We start from the raw sequence: 19,754 nt of genomic DNA, 5'->3' as shown, positions 1-19,754 counted from the left end.
CCAAGCCGGCGGCGTGTGATACGTAGGGAGAACTGTAGGGAGGAGCGAGCAGGGCCTGCGTACCTGTGTAGGGATGGCGGGTGCCCGTGTGCCTGCGGAGGGAGGCTGCCCGGCTAGGGGGAGAGTCCTTGCCCAGAATGTGGCCTGTTCTAGTGGGGCCCCGTGTAAGTGTAAAGGGAGCCTGGCCAGGCGGGAAAGTCCTGGGCCCTTTCAGGCGGCTGGAGACGCTGAAGCCTGCTTCATTGCCCCTAGTTTTAAAGCTTTATTATAGGAAAGTAGAAAAAGGAAAAGAGAGAAGAGAGAGAGAAAAGATAGAGGGGTGAGAGTTGGCCATGACCATGTGGAAAGAGGGGAGAAGAATGAGGAGAGAGGGGGAAGAGGGGGAAGAGGGGAAAGAGAGAGAGAGAGACAAGAGAGAAGGGGCAAGAGAAGAGGGGCAGGTGAGCTAGGAGGGACCAAGAAGCCCCCTTTTATGGTGGCCTGGGTTACCTGGCTGTTGCCTGGTAACTGTGGGGCGGGGAAAACCTGGCTGTAGCCAGGTGACTGTAGGGGTGGAGTCCAGCCAGAGCACTGGGGGCCTGGCCTTACTGATGGCCACAGGATTATGGAGTTGAGAAGTCAGGAGTATGGAGCTGGTGTCAGGAGCCTGAGTGTCTGGGAGCATGGCTCACAGATCCCTCCCTTGTAGAATATTCTACTGGGTCTCCAGGGTAAGACTCGCTCAACCTGGCCACAGACTGCCTTTCATGGTCCCACAGAGAACCTGTCTCAGAACAAAGTCAAGAGTGGATTCTTGCTGGGCAGTGGTGGAAAAGCCCACTTGTGAGGCAGAGGCAAATGGAGCTCTATAACTTCGAGGCTAGCCTGGGCTACAGTACAAGTTCCAGGACAGTGAGGGCTACTCTACAGAAAAATCCCATCTCGGAAAACAAAAAAAAAAAAAAAAAAAAAAAAAAAAAAAAGAAAACAGAAAAAGCCGGGCAGTGGTGGCGCACGCCTGTAATCCCAGCGCTTGGGAGGCAGAGGCAGTTGGAGTTCTGAGGTCGAGGCCAGCCTGGTCTACAGAGTGAGTTCCAGGACAGCCAGGACTACACAGAGAAACCCTGTCTCGAAAAAAAAGAAAGGAAGGAAGGAAGAGAGAAAGAAATGAAAAAAGAAAACAGAAAAGAGGAAAAAAGTGGATTCTTCCTTCTTAACTTTAAGCAGTTTGAATAACTATTTTTCATATGTATATTAAAAACTCAACTAGAGGGCTGATGAGATGACTCAGCAGTTAAGAACACTGACTGCTCTCCCGAAGGTCCTGAGTTCAAACCCCAGCAACCACATGGTGGCTCACAACCATCCGTAATGAGATCTGACCCCTGTTCTGGTGTGTCTGAAGACAGCTATGGTGTACTTACATATAATAAATAAATCTTAAAAAAAAAAAAAAAACTCAACTAGAACATTGACTGGGGTGGGGGGGGTGGCGGGGGCAGGTCAGAGGCTGCTGTTCTGCTTTACGGCCTCTCTGGCCCCCTCGAGGGCCCAGCAAGGAAACCCTGTGTTCACTGTCTGCACACGCTCAGCCTGGCCCCCAGCCCTCCACACCCCCCCCACCGCGGAGCCGCCAGGCCTTCCTGTTTACCCCAGGCTCCTCTCGGGGCTGGGAGGCGACAGCCTTGGCCTCCTCTGCTCCCCACTTCCTTCCTCTCCCACTTCAGTGCCTCCGGCCCAGGCACTCAGGGGGCCCTGAGGCCAAGACATGGGGATGCAGTCCAGGGGGGGGCATCTGAGGCCACCACCCCTCCACCACCACCAATGCCCGCCATGGAGTATGCCCTCCCTGAGACTCTCTGGGTATAGGAGCATTAGTCTTACAAGCTATAGAGAACATCCCCCCCCCCCCAACACACACACACACAGCCATAAGCAGCTGCCTGGAATGTCCCTAGAGATCAGAAGACAATGACAGCATCGGTGACCTTCTGATGCCCACCACACCCACATTATTCTAGCAGTGACGCCAGAGAAGACCCTGCGCCTCCGCACCAGCAGGCTGCCGCCTTCCCCTGACCCCTGCTTCTCCCACTGAAGAGCAGAGTTGCTTTTCCTGAGTTGACTGCAGTGTGACCTGATGGCCAGTGGCCTGGAAGCCACTGCTGCACCTGACTCACTTTTTTTTTTTTTTTTTTTTTGGTTTTTTGGATTTGGTTTTTTGAGACAGGGTTCCTCCATATAGCCCCGGCTGTCCTGGAACTCACTCTGTAGACCAGGCTGACCTCGAACTCATAAATCCCCTTGCCTCTGCCTCCCCCAGAGTGCTGGGATTACAGGCATGCACCACCACCGCCCACTTTGTTTTTTAGTTTTTTTTCTTTGAGACAAGATCTCATGTAGCCCAGGCTGGCCTCAAACTTGCTATAGGAGCCTAGGACCTTAAATCTCTGATCCTCCTGCTTCCGAGCTCAAATGACATATGACAATGACAAGTATGTGCTGCCATGCCTAGTTTAAACAGCACTGGGGATCAGACCCAGAACTTTCTGTGTGCTGCACAAGCATTCAACCCATTGAGCTGTAGCCCCAGCCCTAGACCTGATTTAAAAAAAATTTATATGATTATTTTTATATATGTGTGTTTATGTACATGCATGTGGGTACTCTTGGGATCTAGAAGGGTGTGGCATCCCTTGGAGATGGAGTTACAGGCAATAGGGAGTCCTCATTCCCACATGGGTCCCTGAAACAGAACTTCGGTCTTCTGAAGAGCAGGAAGTTCTCTTAGCCACTGAGCCATCTCTCCGAGCACCAGGTCTGGCGCTTCTTCTGGTAGCCCTGGCTGTTCTTGTCTTCATGATGTCCTCCTGTCTCAGCCTCCCAAGGGCTGGATTTACAAGTGTGCACCACACTGCCTAGCTTTCCCCCCAAGCTCCGTCAGGATTCCCCTATTCTGGGGGAACTGATTGGCTGCAGGTCAGACCTTCTTGCCTGGGGTAAACCCTCCCACAGGCCCCACCTACAAGGACTCCTTGTTTTTTGTTTTTTTTTTTAGTTTTTTGGGTTCTTTTTTGGTTTTTTGAGACAGGGTTTCTCTGTGTAGCCCTGGCTGTCCTGGAACTCACTCTGTAGATCCGCCTGCCTCTGCCTCTGTCTCGAGTGCTGGGATCACAGGTGTGCGCCACCACCGCCCGGCTGACTTCTTGCTCTAAAGGCTCAGACTTGAGCACTTACATCCTTCCCAGCTAGCCATGGGTATGCAGGGACAGCAGAGCCAAGGGAAGCTTTGACTTCAGAAGCCAGAGGAAGACTTGGAAGGAAGAACGTCATCAGAATAGCTGTCCTATCACAGGACCAAACAAAATGAGAGGCAGAGCAGTCCTTAATGCAGAGAGGCCTGCCCCAGTCGCTGGAACTCAGGGACAGCATACCTGCATAGTGTAAGCACGATGTTCTACATGGCCAAATGCAGAGTGTGGTCCTGCATCACACCCTGGCTTCAGCAAACCAGACTCGAGGAAATTTGGGAAGAAAAGGGAAACCACACAAGGACTGTGTACTTACTGGCTTGGGTAACAGTGGGGACCCCTGTGACCACTGCGACCACGGGCATTCAGGAAAATGTCCTGAACCCCCCCAAGTCACTTCATCCTTTAGGACTGAAGTGTCTTTGGTGGCGAGTGTGTGTGTGTGCATGTGTGTGTATGTGTGTATGTGTTTTTTTGTGTGATTATGTTTGTGTGTTTTTGTGTGTGTGCATGTGTGTTTGTGTATGTTTGTGTGTGTATGTGCATGTGTGTTTGTGTATGTTTGTGTGTGTATGTGCATGTGTGTGTATGTGTTTTGTGTGTGTGTTTGTGTTTTTGTATGTGTGTTTGTGTGTGTGTGTGTGTGTGTGTGTGTGTGTTGGTACCTGCCTAGAATTTCAGAGCTTGGGAGGAAGAGGAAGTTGCAGCTAGAGCTCAAGACCAACCTTGACAACACAGCAAGCCACATCTCAAACGAGTGGCCTTTGGGCAGGGCATGGTGGCACAGATCTTCAATCCCAGGATTCCAGAGGCAGAGACAGAAGGATCTCTTATGAGTTCGAGGCCAGTCTGTTTTACATAGCAAGTTCCAGGCCAGCCAGGTCTACATAACAAGACTTTTGTCTCAAAGTGAACCAAAAAAAAAAAAAAAAAAAAAGATTTCCCCTGCCCCAGTATCTATATGGAACTGACTTTCTCGTCGTTACAGTGTAATGACGCACGTACACAGTCTGACTGTTATATAGATTACCTGTCATCAAGAGACCACGTAGAATATACTGGAAGGTTCTAGTTTGGGTCTGTTGTTTTGTTTTTCTGGGGTTTTTTTCTTATTTTAACAGGGAGTAGAGTTTGAGAGTGAGTTTCACTCTGTTGTGTAGCTGCTTAGAAATCCTTAGGTTCACCCGGCTGGTTTGAATTTTCAGCGATCCTCCTGTTTCTGCATCCTGAGTGCTGGGATGACTTTGACTGGTCCTAGAACTAGACATGTAAACCAGCTGGCCTCCCTTTTCTTTTCTCCCTTTTTCCATCAGTTTTTATAGTATGACCCGGGCTGGCCTCCGCCTACCTGTAAGATCTTCCTGCCTTAGCATAGAGCATAAGCTATCAGGACAGCAATTAATCTCTCTCTCTCATTGAGGGTGACTTTGAACCTCTGACCCTCCTGTCTCTCCATCCCTATGTAGGTACCACAGGCAAGTGCCTGCTGGAAGCTCCTGCAGCAATCCAGAAGGGATTTAGGTTTACTGAGCTCTAGGTATGTTCGGGGGTCCTGGAATGAGGTCCCCTCAGATACTAATGGACTAAGTGATCTGATATTGTAGAATTTTCTGGTTTTATCAGCCAAGTCTTCATACACTGGGTGCCCACTTGAATTAATTGAGCTGTAATTAGCACATTAAGATAACGGGGATTTTTCAGGCCTGTTTCCCCAGCTTTCTCCTTTCCTGTGCATCTTGTGTCCGCCCCTGTGCTGGCCTTAAGAGACCCATGTTCAGCAGGGCTGTGAGTGGGAGTCTCTGCACAGGTGTATGCTTGTCCAATTGTGATATAGCATGGAGTGTGCGTGTGTGCATGTATGTGTGCATGTGTGGGTGGGTGCATTGTGCATGTGTACATAGATGTACATGCAAGCACTCATGCATATCTGTGTGTACGCATACACACACACACACACAGCATTGGAGGGGAGCTGTTACAGAGTGGCGTGGGGCTCCAGAGCCTTCTGCTTTCCTGAAGTCAACATGGGGAACAGAGGCATAGGTGTAGAGAAGTCACCACAGCCTGGTCAGGCAGAAGGCCATGCCTGGTGCTGCCTGCCCTCTTCCTCTGAACATTCGTTTGTTTCCAGGTCTCTCAATACACTCACCTCTTGTAACTGAAATACATTTATTTATTTTAGCGGACAGCTTCAATAGGCAATGCAGAAGGAAAGGTGGCCCCACTGGTAGTAAACAGAAAGGATGAGCACCATCACCCCCAGGGGCAGGCGTCCCCGGGACAAGTGGCTGCTGGCTTACAGGGGAAGTCACTGGGGATGGAGACAGGACCCAAGGACAAGCAAGTACCAACAGAGCCTTCCTGTGTAATGCGATCAATGAATAAAGAACAGAAGGGAGGTGCCAGCTCTTCTGGGGAGCCCTGGGTATCCTCTCCTGGTCCCAGGCCTGGTCTTTGATCCCACATCCATGTCTGTGGCAGCTCACACTTCTCAATCTCTATGTTCTTGTCCTAGCACTGGGGATAAGGGTTGGGACACAGCATGACAGAACAAGCTTTGAAACCAGCCAAAGGATGGCAAGGCCTGGCAGGGCCACACCAGGAGAGCCTTCAGTCCTTCCTCAGGATGACCACCTCTGACCCCAGCTCCCCCCTAGCTGTATGCCCATTGCACAGTCCCTTGCCACCCAGTGGCTATGTGGCCCTAGCTGGTGAGCCCATGGCCCTTTGCCCATTGCAGCCCAGGCCCCAGCCCGGCATGGAAAACCTCCTCAGCCTGGGGATGCAGCTCAATTTGTAGAGTGCTGGCTTAGTAAACACAGGGCCATGGGCTTGATCCCTGGCACCCCAAAACCGGGAGTGATGGAGGCACACACACACACACACACACACACACACACACACACACCTGCAATCTCAGCACACAGGAAGACAAGTGGAGGCAGGAGGATAAAGGTTGTCCTTAGTTACATAACAGGGTTGAGGCCAGCTTAAGTCACACAAGAAGCTGTCGAAAGAAAGAAAGAAAGAAAAAAAGAAAGGAAGGAAGGAAGGAAAAGAAAAAAGAAGAAAACTCACTCCAGAGAGACAATGGCTTAGGGCCAAAACCGTACAACAAGGCTATGAGACACAGGGTGAACGCCAGACCCCAAGAGCAGCCTCTCAACCCAGGGGCCCCTAGGCCTGACACAGCCTGGCTACGGAAGGGCCTAGGATCCCAGCAGAGCCACAGGGAGACAAGAGAGCTGGGCTGAGGCACGGAAAGCTGGAGCCTCTGGCTGTGGCGGCATGAATCACCGCAATTGGAAGCAGAGAGAAGGGAGCAATCCTAAACGTCCTTGGCAATTTCTTTAGTGTCCATGGGACAGGATAACATGGCTTCCTGTGTCTGTGCACAGCCTGGCAGGGTGGAGGTGCTGGGCTTGAGCCAGGCTGCCTGGGGTCAGGGGGCAAGGGTGGGGCAGGTTGGGAGCTGGCCAAGGGCTCCAGTTACTTCAGGGAGTCGAGATAGGTGCAGACCTCCGAGAAAACAGTGTCCACTGTACCTTCGGCGTTGACCTGTGGGGATACGGATGGTGAGGGCGGAGACGCCATGGCGGCATCCACACAGCCCCACTCGGTGAACTAAGGGAGAAACTGAGGCAGAGGGACAGGGATGAGCCTGAGGTCCCACTGGGAGCTGCAGCTAGAAAAGAGAGGCGTCCCCCACCTTGCGCACAATGCCACGTTTGTCGTAGAAGGAGATGACAGGTTCTGTGGCGTTGTAGTAAGTCTCCAGTCTCTTCTTGATGGTCTCCTCGTTGTCGTCCACACGGCCACTGGTCTCCCCTCGCTTCAGGAGTCGCTGGGTCATGGTCTCGGCACCGGCGTCCACATACAGCAGCAGTGTGGGCTGTCCGATCTGTGTAGGGTGGACATCGGATCATCGGGACCCCATCCCTGTCTCCATCTCTCAAGCCCTACCTGAGTCCCACCCAGAACGTCAGTCCCTTCCCAAGGCCACCAGAGGGCCTTCCTAAAGTAACTCCCTCTGTCACTCAGGTCACATCTCCTCCACAGCTTCTAGAACCTTCAAGAGAAAGCCCAAAGTCCTTACCAGATCTAGAGCAGCTATGTGTCACACCCTTGGCCACCCCACCCCAATCGGCTCTCCTGATCCCCACCCCCACCCCTCCTTCCGTCCTTCAGCCATACTGACCTGTGCTGAACCTGTCTCCATCCCACGCCAGGCCAGCACAGGTCCCCGTTACCCTTTCCCACAGCTGAAACTGCCAGAGCCTCAGCTAGATCTCACTCCTTCCCGATGGTCTTCACAGATGTGGCCTCCACTATTCCTGGCCCCTTAGTGTCCCCTGAGAGTCTTTAGGTATTTACTTAGTGACCTTCCCCCTTCCCTCAGCCAGGATGGGAGCTGAGGGCTGAGTAAGATTTGACTGAAAGGAGTCAGAGGAGGGACAAGGTGAGGGCTGTGAGGAAATCTAAGTGACTGTCACTTTCACAAGCCACTCATAAGTCACAAAGATAGCTTGGAGAGGTTATGAAGGAATAGGGCCTGGCTCTTCCAAACCTCAGGCTGGCCACCAGGGCCCCTTCACAATGGCCCCTGCCCAGGCTGGGCCTTGCATTGAAGCAGGCAATAGCTACCTTTCCCTCAGAGCAGGGGTCACTGACAGATCCCTAAGCCTGGCCTGGTCTAGGCTGGCCTTGTGAGGGAAAGAGGACTCTGGGTCTTCCAAGACCAGAGGGAAGAAAGGGCAGCCTTGGGCCTGGGCCTGAAGGTCTAACAGCCTTGGGACCTCTGTTCTTTAGACCCCAGCCGAGTCAGTCCCAGAGGCCTCTATGCAGCTAACATCACAACAGCCTGTCACTCGCAGCTCTCCTCCTGCCTCTGCCCAACCGTGTAACCTAGGGCAGGCTACTAGGCCCTCTGAGTCTGGTGTCTGTCTCCTGAGTGGTTGCGGACTCAGTTCAACAGCATCTGCTGACCTTGGACGGATTACCAGTTTAGAGTGGCAAAGGCCAGACCAAGGCTGCTGCCACCTGTCCACTGGTCATCAGCTGTCAAGGTCCTCTGAGTCCCCAGGGCCAAACACAGCAGACTCTGTATCCACACTTTGGGTGGAGGTAGTGGGGCTTGTCTCTGAGCAATGCATCCCTGGCTGGAGCCTCAGTTTCTCAGTATGGAAATGGACCTCTGGTCTGAGGAGTGGGCCCTGGATACTGCCCACCCCAAGGAAGCTCTGGGGATTTTAGTCAGTAGGAGAAGTCACGTTCCAGGCCAGCCCCTTCTCTCCTTCGGTGCAGTTCTGGCTCCCCCTAGTGTCAACATCTGAGAACTTCAGCTACTTGGACTCCCAGAGGCTGCAGCACAGGACCGATATGCACTTTTATTTGCTGGATGTGACCCCAAGGGTGGCAAATGACCTCACACAGCTAGGGGAAATGGGCCAAAAAAAGATGCGCTTCAAAAACAAGTTGCTGAAGGAAGCAAGACCAACTCCCATTTCACAGATTGGTATGCTGAGGCTCAGAGCAAGACAAACCTTTTCTTGAGATTGTTCATTTACTTAAAGGTCTTCTCCTGTTTTGACTGAGCCGCAAAGAGGTGGGCAGGAGTGAGGCTGGAGATACTGTGCCCCTAGCCCACCAGGATGACAATCAGCCCTTCACCCTACCCTCCTCAGTCCCTACACCTACAGTCCCACCGTGCCCTGTGTGGCTCTCTATGGTGTGTATGTGTACACGGATGTATGGGCCAGCATGTGGGCCCACATGCATGCACCCCTGTAGTGTGAGCTCCATCCAGGTGCACACGCATGTGCACATGTGTGCAGTGTACCCGTGCAGGTGAGCATCCTACATTGCCTATCGCTTGTGTAGGTGTGGATCGTGCGAATGTCTGCCTGTGTCCACGTCGGGTGACAAGCCCCACAGGATGAAGTCTCTCAGATCCTCACGCCTTTCTCTGAGGTCCCGTGGGGCTTTCCCACAGGCACACTGTAGACTCTGCCTCCATCGCCCCTCCCTCTTGGTGGCAGCCCAGCCCCGGACCAATGGCCAGTCAAGGGCCTTACCTTCTGTTCAAACTCCTCTCCCTGTTTCACCTCCCTCGGGTAGCCGTCGATCAGGAAGCCGTTGGAAGAGTCCACTTTGGCTAACATGGCTTCCCGGAGCATCTCCAGCACCGTGTCCTGTTGTCCAGCACAGGGGATCCTTGAGCCTTCTCTCCCGCACCCTCTGGAGCTTGGCTTGTGCTGGCCGGCCCAAGCTTGCCCTCTCACAGAGCATGTGAGTCCCAGCAAGCCCCTCTCTAGGCTTGGGCTCCACTGAACCCCTGCCCATCCCGGAAAGGCCCTGGGCCTGGCCACAAAGCCCCTACAGTTCTCCCCCACCCTAGTCTCACCAAGCCAGGGGACGGGGAGGGGACAGGCTGAGATACAATGGGCTTATGATTCTAAGCATGACATAAAAAGAAGGGGTAAGGTGTGGCAAAGAAGGGGACAAATGGCCAGGCGGTGGTGGCGCATGCCTGTAATCCCAGCACTCTGGGAGGCAGAGGCAGGTGGATTTCTGAGTTCGAGGCCAGCCTGGTCTACAGAGTGAGTTCCAGGACAGCCAGGGCTATACAGAGAAACCCTTTCTCGAAAAAAACAAAAAACAAAAAACAAAAAGAAAACAAAAACAAAAACAAATAAACAAAAACTGACATAAAAAAGAGAAGGGGACAAATGGGTCAGCAGGATGGCTAGGGGTGGCATTTGCCACCAAGCCTGACAACCAGAGTTCGACTGCCCAGACCCACATAGTGGAAGGACAGAACTACTTCCTTCAAGCTGTTCTCTGACGGCCATGTTGGTGCCACAAAATGTGCAGACCTTTCCCAACAAATGAATAAATAAAGTAACTGAAGGGGACCACTCCAATGTAAGGCTGGGGGCGTCTGAGGCCAAGGCCGGGGAGTCAGGGAGATCTGAGTGCCGACAGGGAAGAGCATTCCAGCCACAAAGGAGCGTGGCTGAGTCAAAGGCCAAGACACTAGGGGATGGAGTCTGGGGGTGGGACCGCGTCCCTCGTGGTGGTCTTAGTAATCTCTGGAAACAACCATGGGGGACCACAGCAGGCAGCAAAAGAGCCACAGTCACCCGTGACAGGGTGTCACGAGCTTTGTGGGCTGACCCCTGGGGCTCAGGCTCAGACCCTCCACAGTGCCCGACAGGGCCACTCACCAGTGGCACCAGCTCTCCCTTCTCCATGATAGACGACAGTTTCTTGCCCCTCTCCGAGCCAGAGTTGACTTCTGCCCGAAGCAGGTCCCCAGTAGAGAGGTGGGTGTAGCCATATTTCTGCACAATCTTCTCGCACTGGGTGCCCTTTCCAGAGCCAGGCCCACCTGCAAGCACCCATGCATTCAGAAACCCCGCCCTACCCCAAACACAGCCCCTGGCGGGCACCACCAGGGTCCTCAAGGAGAGAAGAACAGAGCTCAAGGAAAAGCCCCACAGGCCTTTAATCCCAGCACTCGGGAGGCAGGAGAGGCGGAAATCATGAGTCTGAGGCCAGCCTGGCCTACACAGCTAGAACCATGTAGACAGACAGCCTCCCCCCCTCAAAAAAAAAATCCTCCAGCGCCTGCTCAGATCTTCCCTGCTCACCCACCATGTGCCTGCAGACAACTTACCCACCACAAAGATGATCTTGGCCTTCTTCAGCTTCTCTGAGGAGAGAACGAACGGGGGAGCAGGAATCAGTCACTGGCTAGACAAGCAGGCAGCGCCTATGTGTGTCCCGGGCTTGGGCTGAGAGAGCTGGGACAGACACTGGGTGTCTGGACAGGCCCAGACAAAGCCTGGAGTCTAAGAACGCAGCCAAGGATTCAGGGGTTAAGGGACAGAGATCGTGGTGCCTCCAGTGGGGGAGGGCGGGACCCCAGGTGTTGGTCACCTCCAGTCCGTCTGCCTCCCTCTTCTTGGGGTTCACTAGACAAACAGCAGCCCATGATCCTATCCTGTTCCTGCTGTCACCTCTCCTCTCTCTCAGGCTGTGGCCCTGCCATGGCTGCCCTGGCCCAGCAGTACTAATGTGGAGCTGGCAACCACAACGTGTTGCCATAGAGATGGTTGCCAGGGAGGAGGGCTGCTGTGGGCAAATGGAACTCTTACTTAGACAGGGAGTCAAACAAACTTCCCAAACTGCCTCCTTAGGACCCGCAGCCCTGGTGGCCTGCTGTGGAGAAGCTATGTGGCAGTGCAGGCCTAGCTAGTGGGAGTGAGGCCCTGTGTCCCATACCTGAGACTATGAAAAAGGGAGAGGGAAACTGAGGCCTAGGGAGGGAGGGGCTTAGCCAAGGGAACATCTGAACCCAAACTAGAACCTCTGGCTTCCTCCTGAGCTTCCTCCCCTAGGGTGCAGCTGGAAGGCCTGCTATGGGTCTAAGGCCCTGAGGAACTGCCTGGAAAGTACCTAAGGCTGAGTGTGGAGGCTGAGGGGTAAATCCTTGACCACCGAGGCGAGGCAGTAGCAGCTTCTTACAGGCTCATTAAAGAACCACCCAGGCAGAGGCCCGGTGCCAGGGCATGGTGCTGCCTGAAGCCAGGCCCACCCATTCCAGGCACTCTGCCCACATCCCAGAGCACAGAAGCCAGGAAGACAAGACTTTAGAGTCCACCCCACTAGCTGACAGGGACACGGAGTCCCAGCAAGGGCCAGACATGAGCCTGCCCACCGCTCCAATCAACCCTACACCCCCACCCCACACAGCCTGGCAGTGGCTGGAACTGCTGCTCCCCCTCCCCAGTACCCTCCTTCCCCAGGAAAGGGGAGGCTTGGCTATAAAGACCAGCACAGGTGAGCTCTGGGATCCCAGAAGCCTCAGGCAGGCCCTGTTGCTTCTAAGATTAGGGCTCAAGCATATCCTAACGCCTGGGGCCTCCTCCAACCCTCTGAGTCTCTGTGAGCCCAGCCCTTAACATACTCTAAGGCCAGGAGGGGAGACCGCATACCTTCCATGCTGCTGAGGTCTGGGAGCTAGGTCAGCGCTCTGCAAGACAAGGCACAGGCAGGGATGAGGGGTGAGGGGTTCCCCTCCCACCCCTGACTCAGCTTCCTCCAAGCCCCACCCACAGCAGTAAGTGCCAGGCTCCGGCTTGCAATTTCCAAACTGAGAGGCCAAGAGTGCAGAGAGATATCCCCTCAGGCAGAATGACCTTGGAAAAGTCACCTTCCTGCTGGCTTCTACTGCCTCTGCCACCCCTCCAGGGTGTGTCTTGGTCTGCTGGAGGAGCCTAAGTAGAGGCCAAAGAGGGTGTGAATCTCTCCAGAGAGGCCCTAGTGTTTGAGGGGAGTGTCTGCCAAGCCTTGACAACGCTCCCCAGGGGCCAGGATGCTGGCAGGCAGGAGTCTCCTTCTTGCCTGGGGACAGAACAGGTAGCAGAGACATTCCCAGTGCTCAATCCTGTCAGCTTTGTTTTGTTCTGTTTGAGGCAGGACTCATTCTCTGTAGCCCAGGCTGGCATCAGACTAATGGCCAACCTCCTGCCTCTCAGCCTCCCGACCTGGGCCTGCAGGTATGCCTTACCTCCCCTGGCCCTGCGAGGTTTGTTTTTGTTTTTAATTTTACCATGGTTGACTGTGTGCCTGGTGCCTGTAAGCACACCAGGTGACTGCAGTCCACGAGGCCAGAAAGGGGCGTGGAGTCCCTTGGGACTGGAGTTACAGGCGGCTGCTAGCCGCTGTGTGGATTTTAGGAACAGTACCAGGAAGTTCTTTGGAAGAACTTAGCGGCTGCCTCACTAGCCCTCTAGCTGCTTTCTTTCCGGTTTTTAATGTAAGGTGGTCCCTGGTTCCTGCTTGAAGCAGGCTCAAGACCACCTCACACGTGGCCCTGCCACTCCCCCCCTGGGGAATTTACTTTACTCGCAGCTCCCCCCCCCCTTCGTGCCCTTTCTTCACAACCATCCACTCTCCAGCCTCTCACCCCTACCTGTCCCACCATCCTAAGATCACCAATACCGCTCTGGTCTGTGTCTCTTGTACCTGTGTCCTCTTGCCCTGGCTTCAGGTCTGAGGGACCTCCCTACCCTCCCCCCACCTCCCCACCCCCGTGCGGTCTGTCCTGTATCAGCATGCGTGTTCCTCACAGCCCGCCCCACCTCTGCCCTGCACATTTGTACCCCAACCATCTTCTCTCCATCGAGATCATAGCCACCCTCTACAGAGCCTCTAAATCACACACACACACACACACACACACACACACACGAACAAAGCAATGGTTTTTCCCCTGGCTAGGCAACAATCATGTGATTCTCCTGCTCATAGGTTTCTATGCATGGCCTTCTTGGCTCCCTAAAACTAACCTGAACCCCTCAACCTACTTGGCAGGGTCTGGGCAACCTGTCCCCTCCTTTCTCATCCACTTTAATGCCCCCTCCCGCCAGGCTTTTGCAGTGTTGGCGATGTCTTTCTCCAATGCTACTGGAGGCTCCAGCTCAAGTGTCACCTCTATCAGGATGCCCTCCGGGATTCCACCCCACAGTGCCCCATTGACAGGTGCTCTCTCTGAACTTCTAGCTGCAGGGCACCCAGCTTAGGGTGTCAGAACGTTCATTAGCACCGTGGCTCTTGTTCCTGATTGGGCCTGGCAGGGGGTGGCACTGGCCTGGGACCCTCGCTCCACCCTGCCTGCCATCTGGGGAGGGAACTGAGGCCTGGGGAGGGCATGCGGACTAGCCCTAGACTCTGGCTGGGGTCGGGCTCAGGCCCGGCACCCCAGAACATACAAGAACCTCGAGCATTTTGCACAGCTCCTTGGCCTGAGCCATGGTCTAGGCCTACGGCATGTCAAGTCCTTCGGCAGCTGCCCGGGGAGGAGGCGTGTCCCAGGCCCTGGACAGCCACCAGGATGTCTTAGGAGATCACTCCACTCTACTTGCCCCACCCCTCCTGGTAACCTAAGTCCCTCTGTCCCACAGACACCTGCCGCTTCTTTGGTCTAAAATAACTTAGGTCGTGAGGAGGCCTCCAGTAGGCCAGGGGTCCCAGACAGAGTAAGGTTACAGGGCTAAGCAGCCAGGCCTTATAAGGCTCCCTGGGTCAGGGCCCCGGTGCTCCTAATATGACTGTCTTCTAGGTGGTTCGAATGCAGAGGCCCCAGGGGACAGACTTCCCCAGTCACTATGCCTGGTTGTCCCAGAAGCTTGCTCAGCAAAAGCCCTCACAGAGGCCAGCTATCAGATAGGGTTCAAGTCACAACCCCATCACTCAGCTGTGTGACCTTGGGCAGCTCATGTCCCCTCTCTGGCCAGCCTCGCTGCTGCTAAAGCATCCTGGGTAAGCGGAGCAGGCCTGTGGGTCAGGCAGGAAGGCTCCCATGGAGCCCCTGATTTGGCAGGAGGTGCTGGCAGGACTCCAACATCCAGGAGCCCCAGGGCCTCCCAACACTTGAAGTGACATCACAGCTCTGTGGATGGTAGTGAACACACAAGCTGCCCCTATCCTGGTCCCCTGGGACAAGGAGATAGGCCTCTGTCCTTCCCTCTCCCCTTAGGGCCTCAGCACGGATGTGCCAAGGGCATGGGTGGAACTGAAGCCCCAGGAATACCAGCTGGGACAAAGAGGGTCTGGGAAGCTAAGAGGATAGACACACACACACACACACACACACACAAACGCATGCGCGCGCATGCACACACACACACACTGCCACAGGGCGTGTGCACCCAGAGCAGATAGGACACACATGCAAACACACACAGCTCATAACCATGGATACAAACATTCAAGACACACAGAACCCAAGGGTAGCCTGACACAGCCACCCCCACCTCCACAGGTGATGTCTCCCTACTCCTCTTGGAGGCTTCCACGCGGGCAGACAATGGAGCAGTCACACACTGACCTGGGGGAGGGTGTGGTGGGCGCTGGGGCCAGTGCGTGCCCTGCCTGTCCTCTCAGCCGCCTGCAAAGGCGACTATTTATAAGGCTGTCAGCGCGCACGCACAGCATGCTGGGAGCCAGCACTCTGGCGAGATGGCAGAGGGAAGGGAGGAGGGAGAGGGGGGGAAGGAGGAGGAGAGAAAAGGAAGCGGGGACTCTGATGGAAAGCTGAGTTAAGAGTGAGTGTCCCCACCAGGCGCTCCCGGGGACTAAACCTGCACACAAAGTGTCTCTGTGACCACACTGTGCCCACACGGACAAGGGTTCTATAGCTGGAGAAGCGGATGCTCAGACGAGTGTGTGTGTGTGTGTGCGCGTGTGTGTGTGTGTGTGTGTGTGTGTGTGTGTGTATGAAATCTCAGTTTAGGTGGCAACAAGACCAGACTAGGGAAGTATGGAGGGAGGGGAACTAGGCTGTAAACTTTGCTGTTCCAGGGTCACAGTCCTCAGGCTCTGAACCCCCTACCCTGAGACATCTCCACTGTCGGAAAAGACTCCTGGACCCTAAATATCTGGTGTTAAGGCTGATGATAAGCCAGCCTTGAACTCAGGAAGCTGCTGGGCAGTGCCCCATACTTGAACGCAGAGGTAGGAACATTCAGAAAGCTTTGTGTATCCAGACTGGGGGATTGCTAGGTATGAGGACTCTCATTTGTGAGTACCTGGGTGGAGCACTATGCCTGCAGCAGACTCTAGCTGTGCCCAGGGACCCCCCCCCTACCCCACGCACAGAGTGGGACCCAGAGGCCACCCGAGACTCGCCGTGTGGAAAGCCGTGTGCTTCCCGAGCTCTCCATAGGAGAGTATAGGGTAACATGTTCTCGACACCTCAGAGGGCAGAGGGACCAGCAGGGCTCTGAATGCGTGTATTTGACCCTCAGACCTGCAAAGTGCGGCTCCGAACAGCAAAGTAGAGCGAAACTGGAAACTGTGGGAGCCACAGATGGTGTGGGTGGTGCCTGAGTGACAGCATCCGCTTGCATACCAAGGTCTAGTCCCAAGCCTGCTACTGTGGGTGGGGGCAGATGCAGTGGGCCATCCGTCCTGGGTGGGTCTGAAAGGCCTGCTCGAAAGACTTAGGTGGGTGTGTGCATTGCCACAACTTTTGGGGAAAGCAGATTGATGATGTAATCCAAACTTACCAGCTCCTACGTCAGACACCCGTTCAAGCGAACACCCGTGGGTACAGGGTTTATATGAGAAGGGGGCTGACGGGGGTCATGGAGAGGAGCTCTGAGTGAGAAAGGACACCTCATGTGCTCGGGTAGTGGGCACCTTTGTGAGAGACATGACGCACACCTGACCAGATCCCACCTCACCTGAATAAAAAGTACTCTGCATGCAGGCAGGCTTAGGGGCTGTAACTGGCGAAAGCAGTACCCAGTGTACATGAGGCCCTGGGCTCACCCCATATAAACTGAATGAGGCCACACAAGCCAAGATCCTGGCACTAGCGGGAGACAGGCAGGGGGCTCAACGGTTAAGAGCACTGGCTGCTCTTCCAAAGGTCCAGAGTTCAAATCCCAGAAACTACATGGTGGCTCATAACCATCTGCAATGAGATCTGACGCCCTTTTCTGGTGTGTCTGAAGACAGCTACAGTGTACTTACATAAATAAATAAATAAATAAATAAATAAATAAATAAATAAATAAATCTTTAAATAAAAAAAGAAAAGAAAATCAAGGTTATCCTTGGCTATCTAAGGGGCATCAATTTCAGGCCAGCCTGGTGTATATTGAGGGTTTCAGGACAGCCAGAGCTCCACAGAGACATTCTATCTGAAAAATCTGATGCAGTGGTTAGGAGTACTTGATCTTAAAGAAGACTCAAGTTCGATTCCAAGCACCCACATGGTAGCTTACGTCTGTAAGTCCACTTCCAAGGGAGCTGACTTCCGACAGCACCAGACACACACATGGCACACAGATGTCCTTGTCAGCAAAGCACGCATATTCACAAAAATCTAAAAAGTAAAAAATTCAAGAAGAGTCCCTCCCTAACACGGGCGTGCCTTGGCTCAGGGTGCCTCACCTGCTGTGTCCTCAGTGGAGCCGGACAGACTCCGGATGTCCCCTCCTTCCTCTTCCTCCCCTCATCTTTTTTTGTTGTTGTTATGTTTTGTTTTTTGGATTTGGTTTTGTCAAGACAGGGTTTCTCTGTGTAGCCCTGGCTGTCCTGGAACTCACTCTGTAGACCAGGCTGGCCTTGAACTCAGAAATCTGCCTGCCCTCTGCCTCCCAGAGTGCTGGGATTACAGGCGTGTGCCACCACCGCTTTTATTTTTTAATGTTATACATAAATACACTACCAGAAGAAGGTGTGTGTCTCATTACAGATGACCATGTGGTTGCTGGGATTTGAACTCAGGACCTTTGGAAGAGCAGTCAGAGTTCTTAACCACTGAGCCATCTCTCCAGCCCCTCCTTTGAGATCTAATCTCACACATCTCTTCTGATCCTTCTACCAGCTGGGTTGCTGGGATTACAAGGACACTCTACCATGCCCAGTTGCCTTGGTGCTAAGGATGGAGACAGAGCCTTCTTCCCGCTAAGTAAGCGATTTCAGCTGGGCTGCATCCATAGGCTCTCTTCTATTTTTTTTTCCTCCTTTACATTCATTGTGGGGGGGGGCACATGAATGCGTGGGTTCACGTGTGCTATAGCACCCTCGTGGAGGTCAGAAGACAACTTGCAAGGGCCATTCCTCTTCTTCCACTGTGTGAAGTCAGGGATGGAATTTCGGTAGTCAGCCTTGGCAGGAAGCACCTGTACCTACTGGGTCATCTCGCTGGCTCTGTGCTTCAATTAAACAATTTTTTTTTATAATTCAATTTACTTACTTTATGTGCATTTTGCCTGCATGTTGTGTATGTAGTGTAGTGCCCACAGCAGTCACAAGAAGGCCTGGGTTCTCTGGAACTGGGATCTCAGATGACTCTTGGACACCATGTGGAAGGCCCAATTGTGAGCTACAGTGTGGGTACTTGGACTCGAACTCAGATCTTCTGGAAGGACAAGTGCTTATAACCACGATCCATCTCCCCAGCATCCATGCTCACTCCCACCCTCCCCTGCATGTCTCCTCCCCTGCCTTTGAGACAAGGTGTGTCTATGTAGCCCTTGCTGTCCTGGAACTCACTACGTTCACAAAGATCCACCTGCCTCTGCCTCCTAAGTGCTGGGATTAAAGGCACTTAGGTACCACCATGCTGGCTTTAGGATTTTATTTTTAATTTATTTGTATCCGTGTGTAGTGTGTATATGTGTTAGTGTGTGTGTGTGGGGGGGGGGCCTCAGATGCCCTGAAGTTAGAATTGCAAGTGGTTGTGAGCCACTTGAGGTGGGTGCTGGGAATTGAACCCGGGTCCTCTGGAAAAAACAAGAAGCACTCCCTAACCTAACTGAGCCACCTCTCCAGCCCTCAGTTTCAGTCATTTTATAACCAGAACATTCTAAAACATGAGCAAATAAAAGTGAGAGTAGTTTAAAATACTGAAAAATAGCCGAGCAGTGGTGGCGCACACCTTTAATCCCAGCACTTGGGAGGCAGAGGCAGGTGGATTTCTGAGTTCGAGGCTAGCCTGGTCTACAGAGTGCGGTCCAGGACAGCCAGGGCTACACAGAGAAACCCTGTCTCAAAAAAACAAAAATATATTTTATGGACTGTGAGGGGGGGGGGTGGCTCAGCAATTAGAAGTACACACTGCTGTTTCCAGGGGAACCAGGTTTAGTTCCAGTCACCCACAACTGCACAGCTCATAACAACTAATAACTCCAGCTCTGGGAGAAGCCGGTCACGTCTGGCTTCCTTCGCCACCTGCACGCCTATGTACATGCCCACACACAGACGCATAATGGAAAAATAAAATTAAATATTTTGACTGCGGAAAGAGTCCCAGGGCTTGGAAACAAACCCCACAGAGGTGAGAGTGGGGGAGGGGTGGATGACCCTAGGCCAGCCATGCTAAAGTTCACAGCTGGATCCGACCAGGCAGAACACCCACCTGTGGGCAAGCAGAGGATCATGGGAGAAATTCTATCCAGACACAGGATCCAGCTTCCCAGCAGCTTTTGCACAGAGGTGGAAGTGTGCTGTATCTCCAGGCCCACGAGGGGCTCAAGACACCGCTAGTGAGACACTGGAAGCTTCTGCTCCTCAGGCCCCTCCTCAGTGCCTGCATCACAATGGTTGCCGGGCTCCTGGTCCCACCACATTCTGACCAGCAGCCTGCTGCTGCGTCATTGAGGGCTGCAGACAAAAAGCACCACAGCTTTGCCACCCTCAGGAGGGTACTTCTGGCTGCTGGCCAACGGGGCCTGAGTAACTGAGTAACTGGTCCCAGCTAACATTGTTTCACTGAGGCAACCTCTGTGGCATCTGATGAACCACAGGAGACAAGGATGTTAAATGTTTCTCTTGCCTTCCTGCCCTGGTGGCCCACCATCTTATCTGGCTCGGAGCCCAGGACAGCTCTGTTTCTGACCCCCCACCCCCAGCAGCCTGCCTTGTCACACAGTCACTCTTTGTTAGGCCCTGCTCCCAAGGGTATCTTATCTGCCCCAACAGGCTGTAATTTCCTCTCTGGAG

The 19,754-nt window shown here is 53.6% G+C and overlaps 1 protein-coding gene across 3 annotated transcripts; it reads right to left on the bottom strand.

Moving 5' to 3' along the window:
- Window positions 1–5,382: 5,382 nt before the first annotated feature.
- Ak1 (adenylate kinase 1) lies at window positions 5,383–19,283 on the bottom strand. Of its 3 annotated transcripts, none has more exons than XM_052182197.1 (7): window positions 19,171–19,283; window positions 12,230–12,267; window positions 10,909–10,944; window positions 10,457–10,620; window positions 9,305–9,421; window positions 6,940–7,131; window positions 5,383–6,788 (listed from the first exon to the last, which is right to left on the bottom strand). In XM_052182197.1, the coding sequence occupies exons 2-7, from the start codon at window positions 12,234–12,236 to the stop codon at window positions 6,720–6,722; spliced, it is 585 nt and encodes a 194-aa protein (XP_052038157.1). In that variant the 5' UTR covers window positions 12,237–12,267; window positions 19,171–19,283; the 3' UTR covers window positions 5,383–6,719. The 3 variants fall into 3 exon arrangements, with proteins under 3 accessions (XP_052038157.1, XP_052038156.1, XP_052038158.1); XM_052182196.1 differs by lacking the exon at window positions 19,171–19,283 and adding an exon at window positions 15,127–15,230; XM_052182198.1 differs by lacking the exon at window positions 19,171–19,283 and adding an exon at window positions 15,053–15,072.
- Between the last annotated feature and the right edge of the window lie 471 nt (window positions 19,284–19,754).

This window comes from Apodemus sylvaticus, chromosome 5 (genome assembly GCF_947179515.1).
Source record: "Apodemus sylvaticus chromosome 5, mApoSyl1.1, whole genome shotgun sequence".
NCBI lineage: Eukaryota > Metazoa > Chordata > Mammalia > Rodentia > Muridae > Apodemus > Apodemus sylvaticus.
The sequence above is the reverse complement of the archived record's forward strand: the minus strand, read 5'-3'. Positions and strand labels throughout refer to the sequence as shown.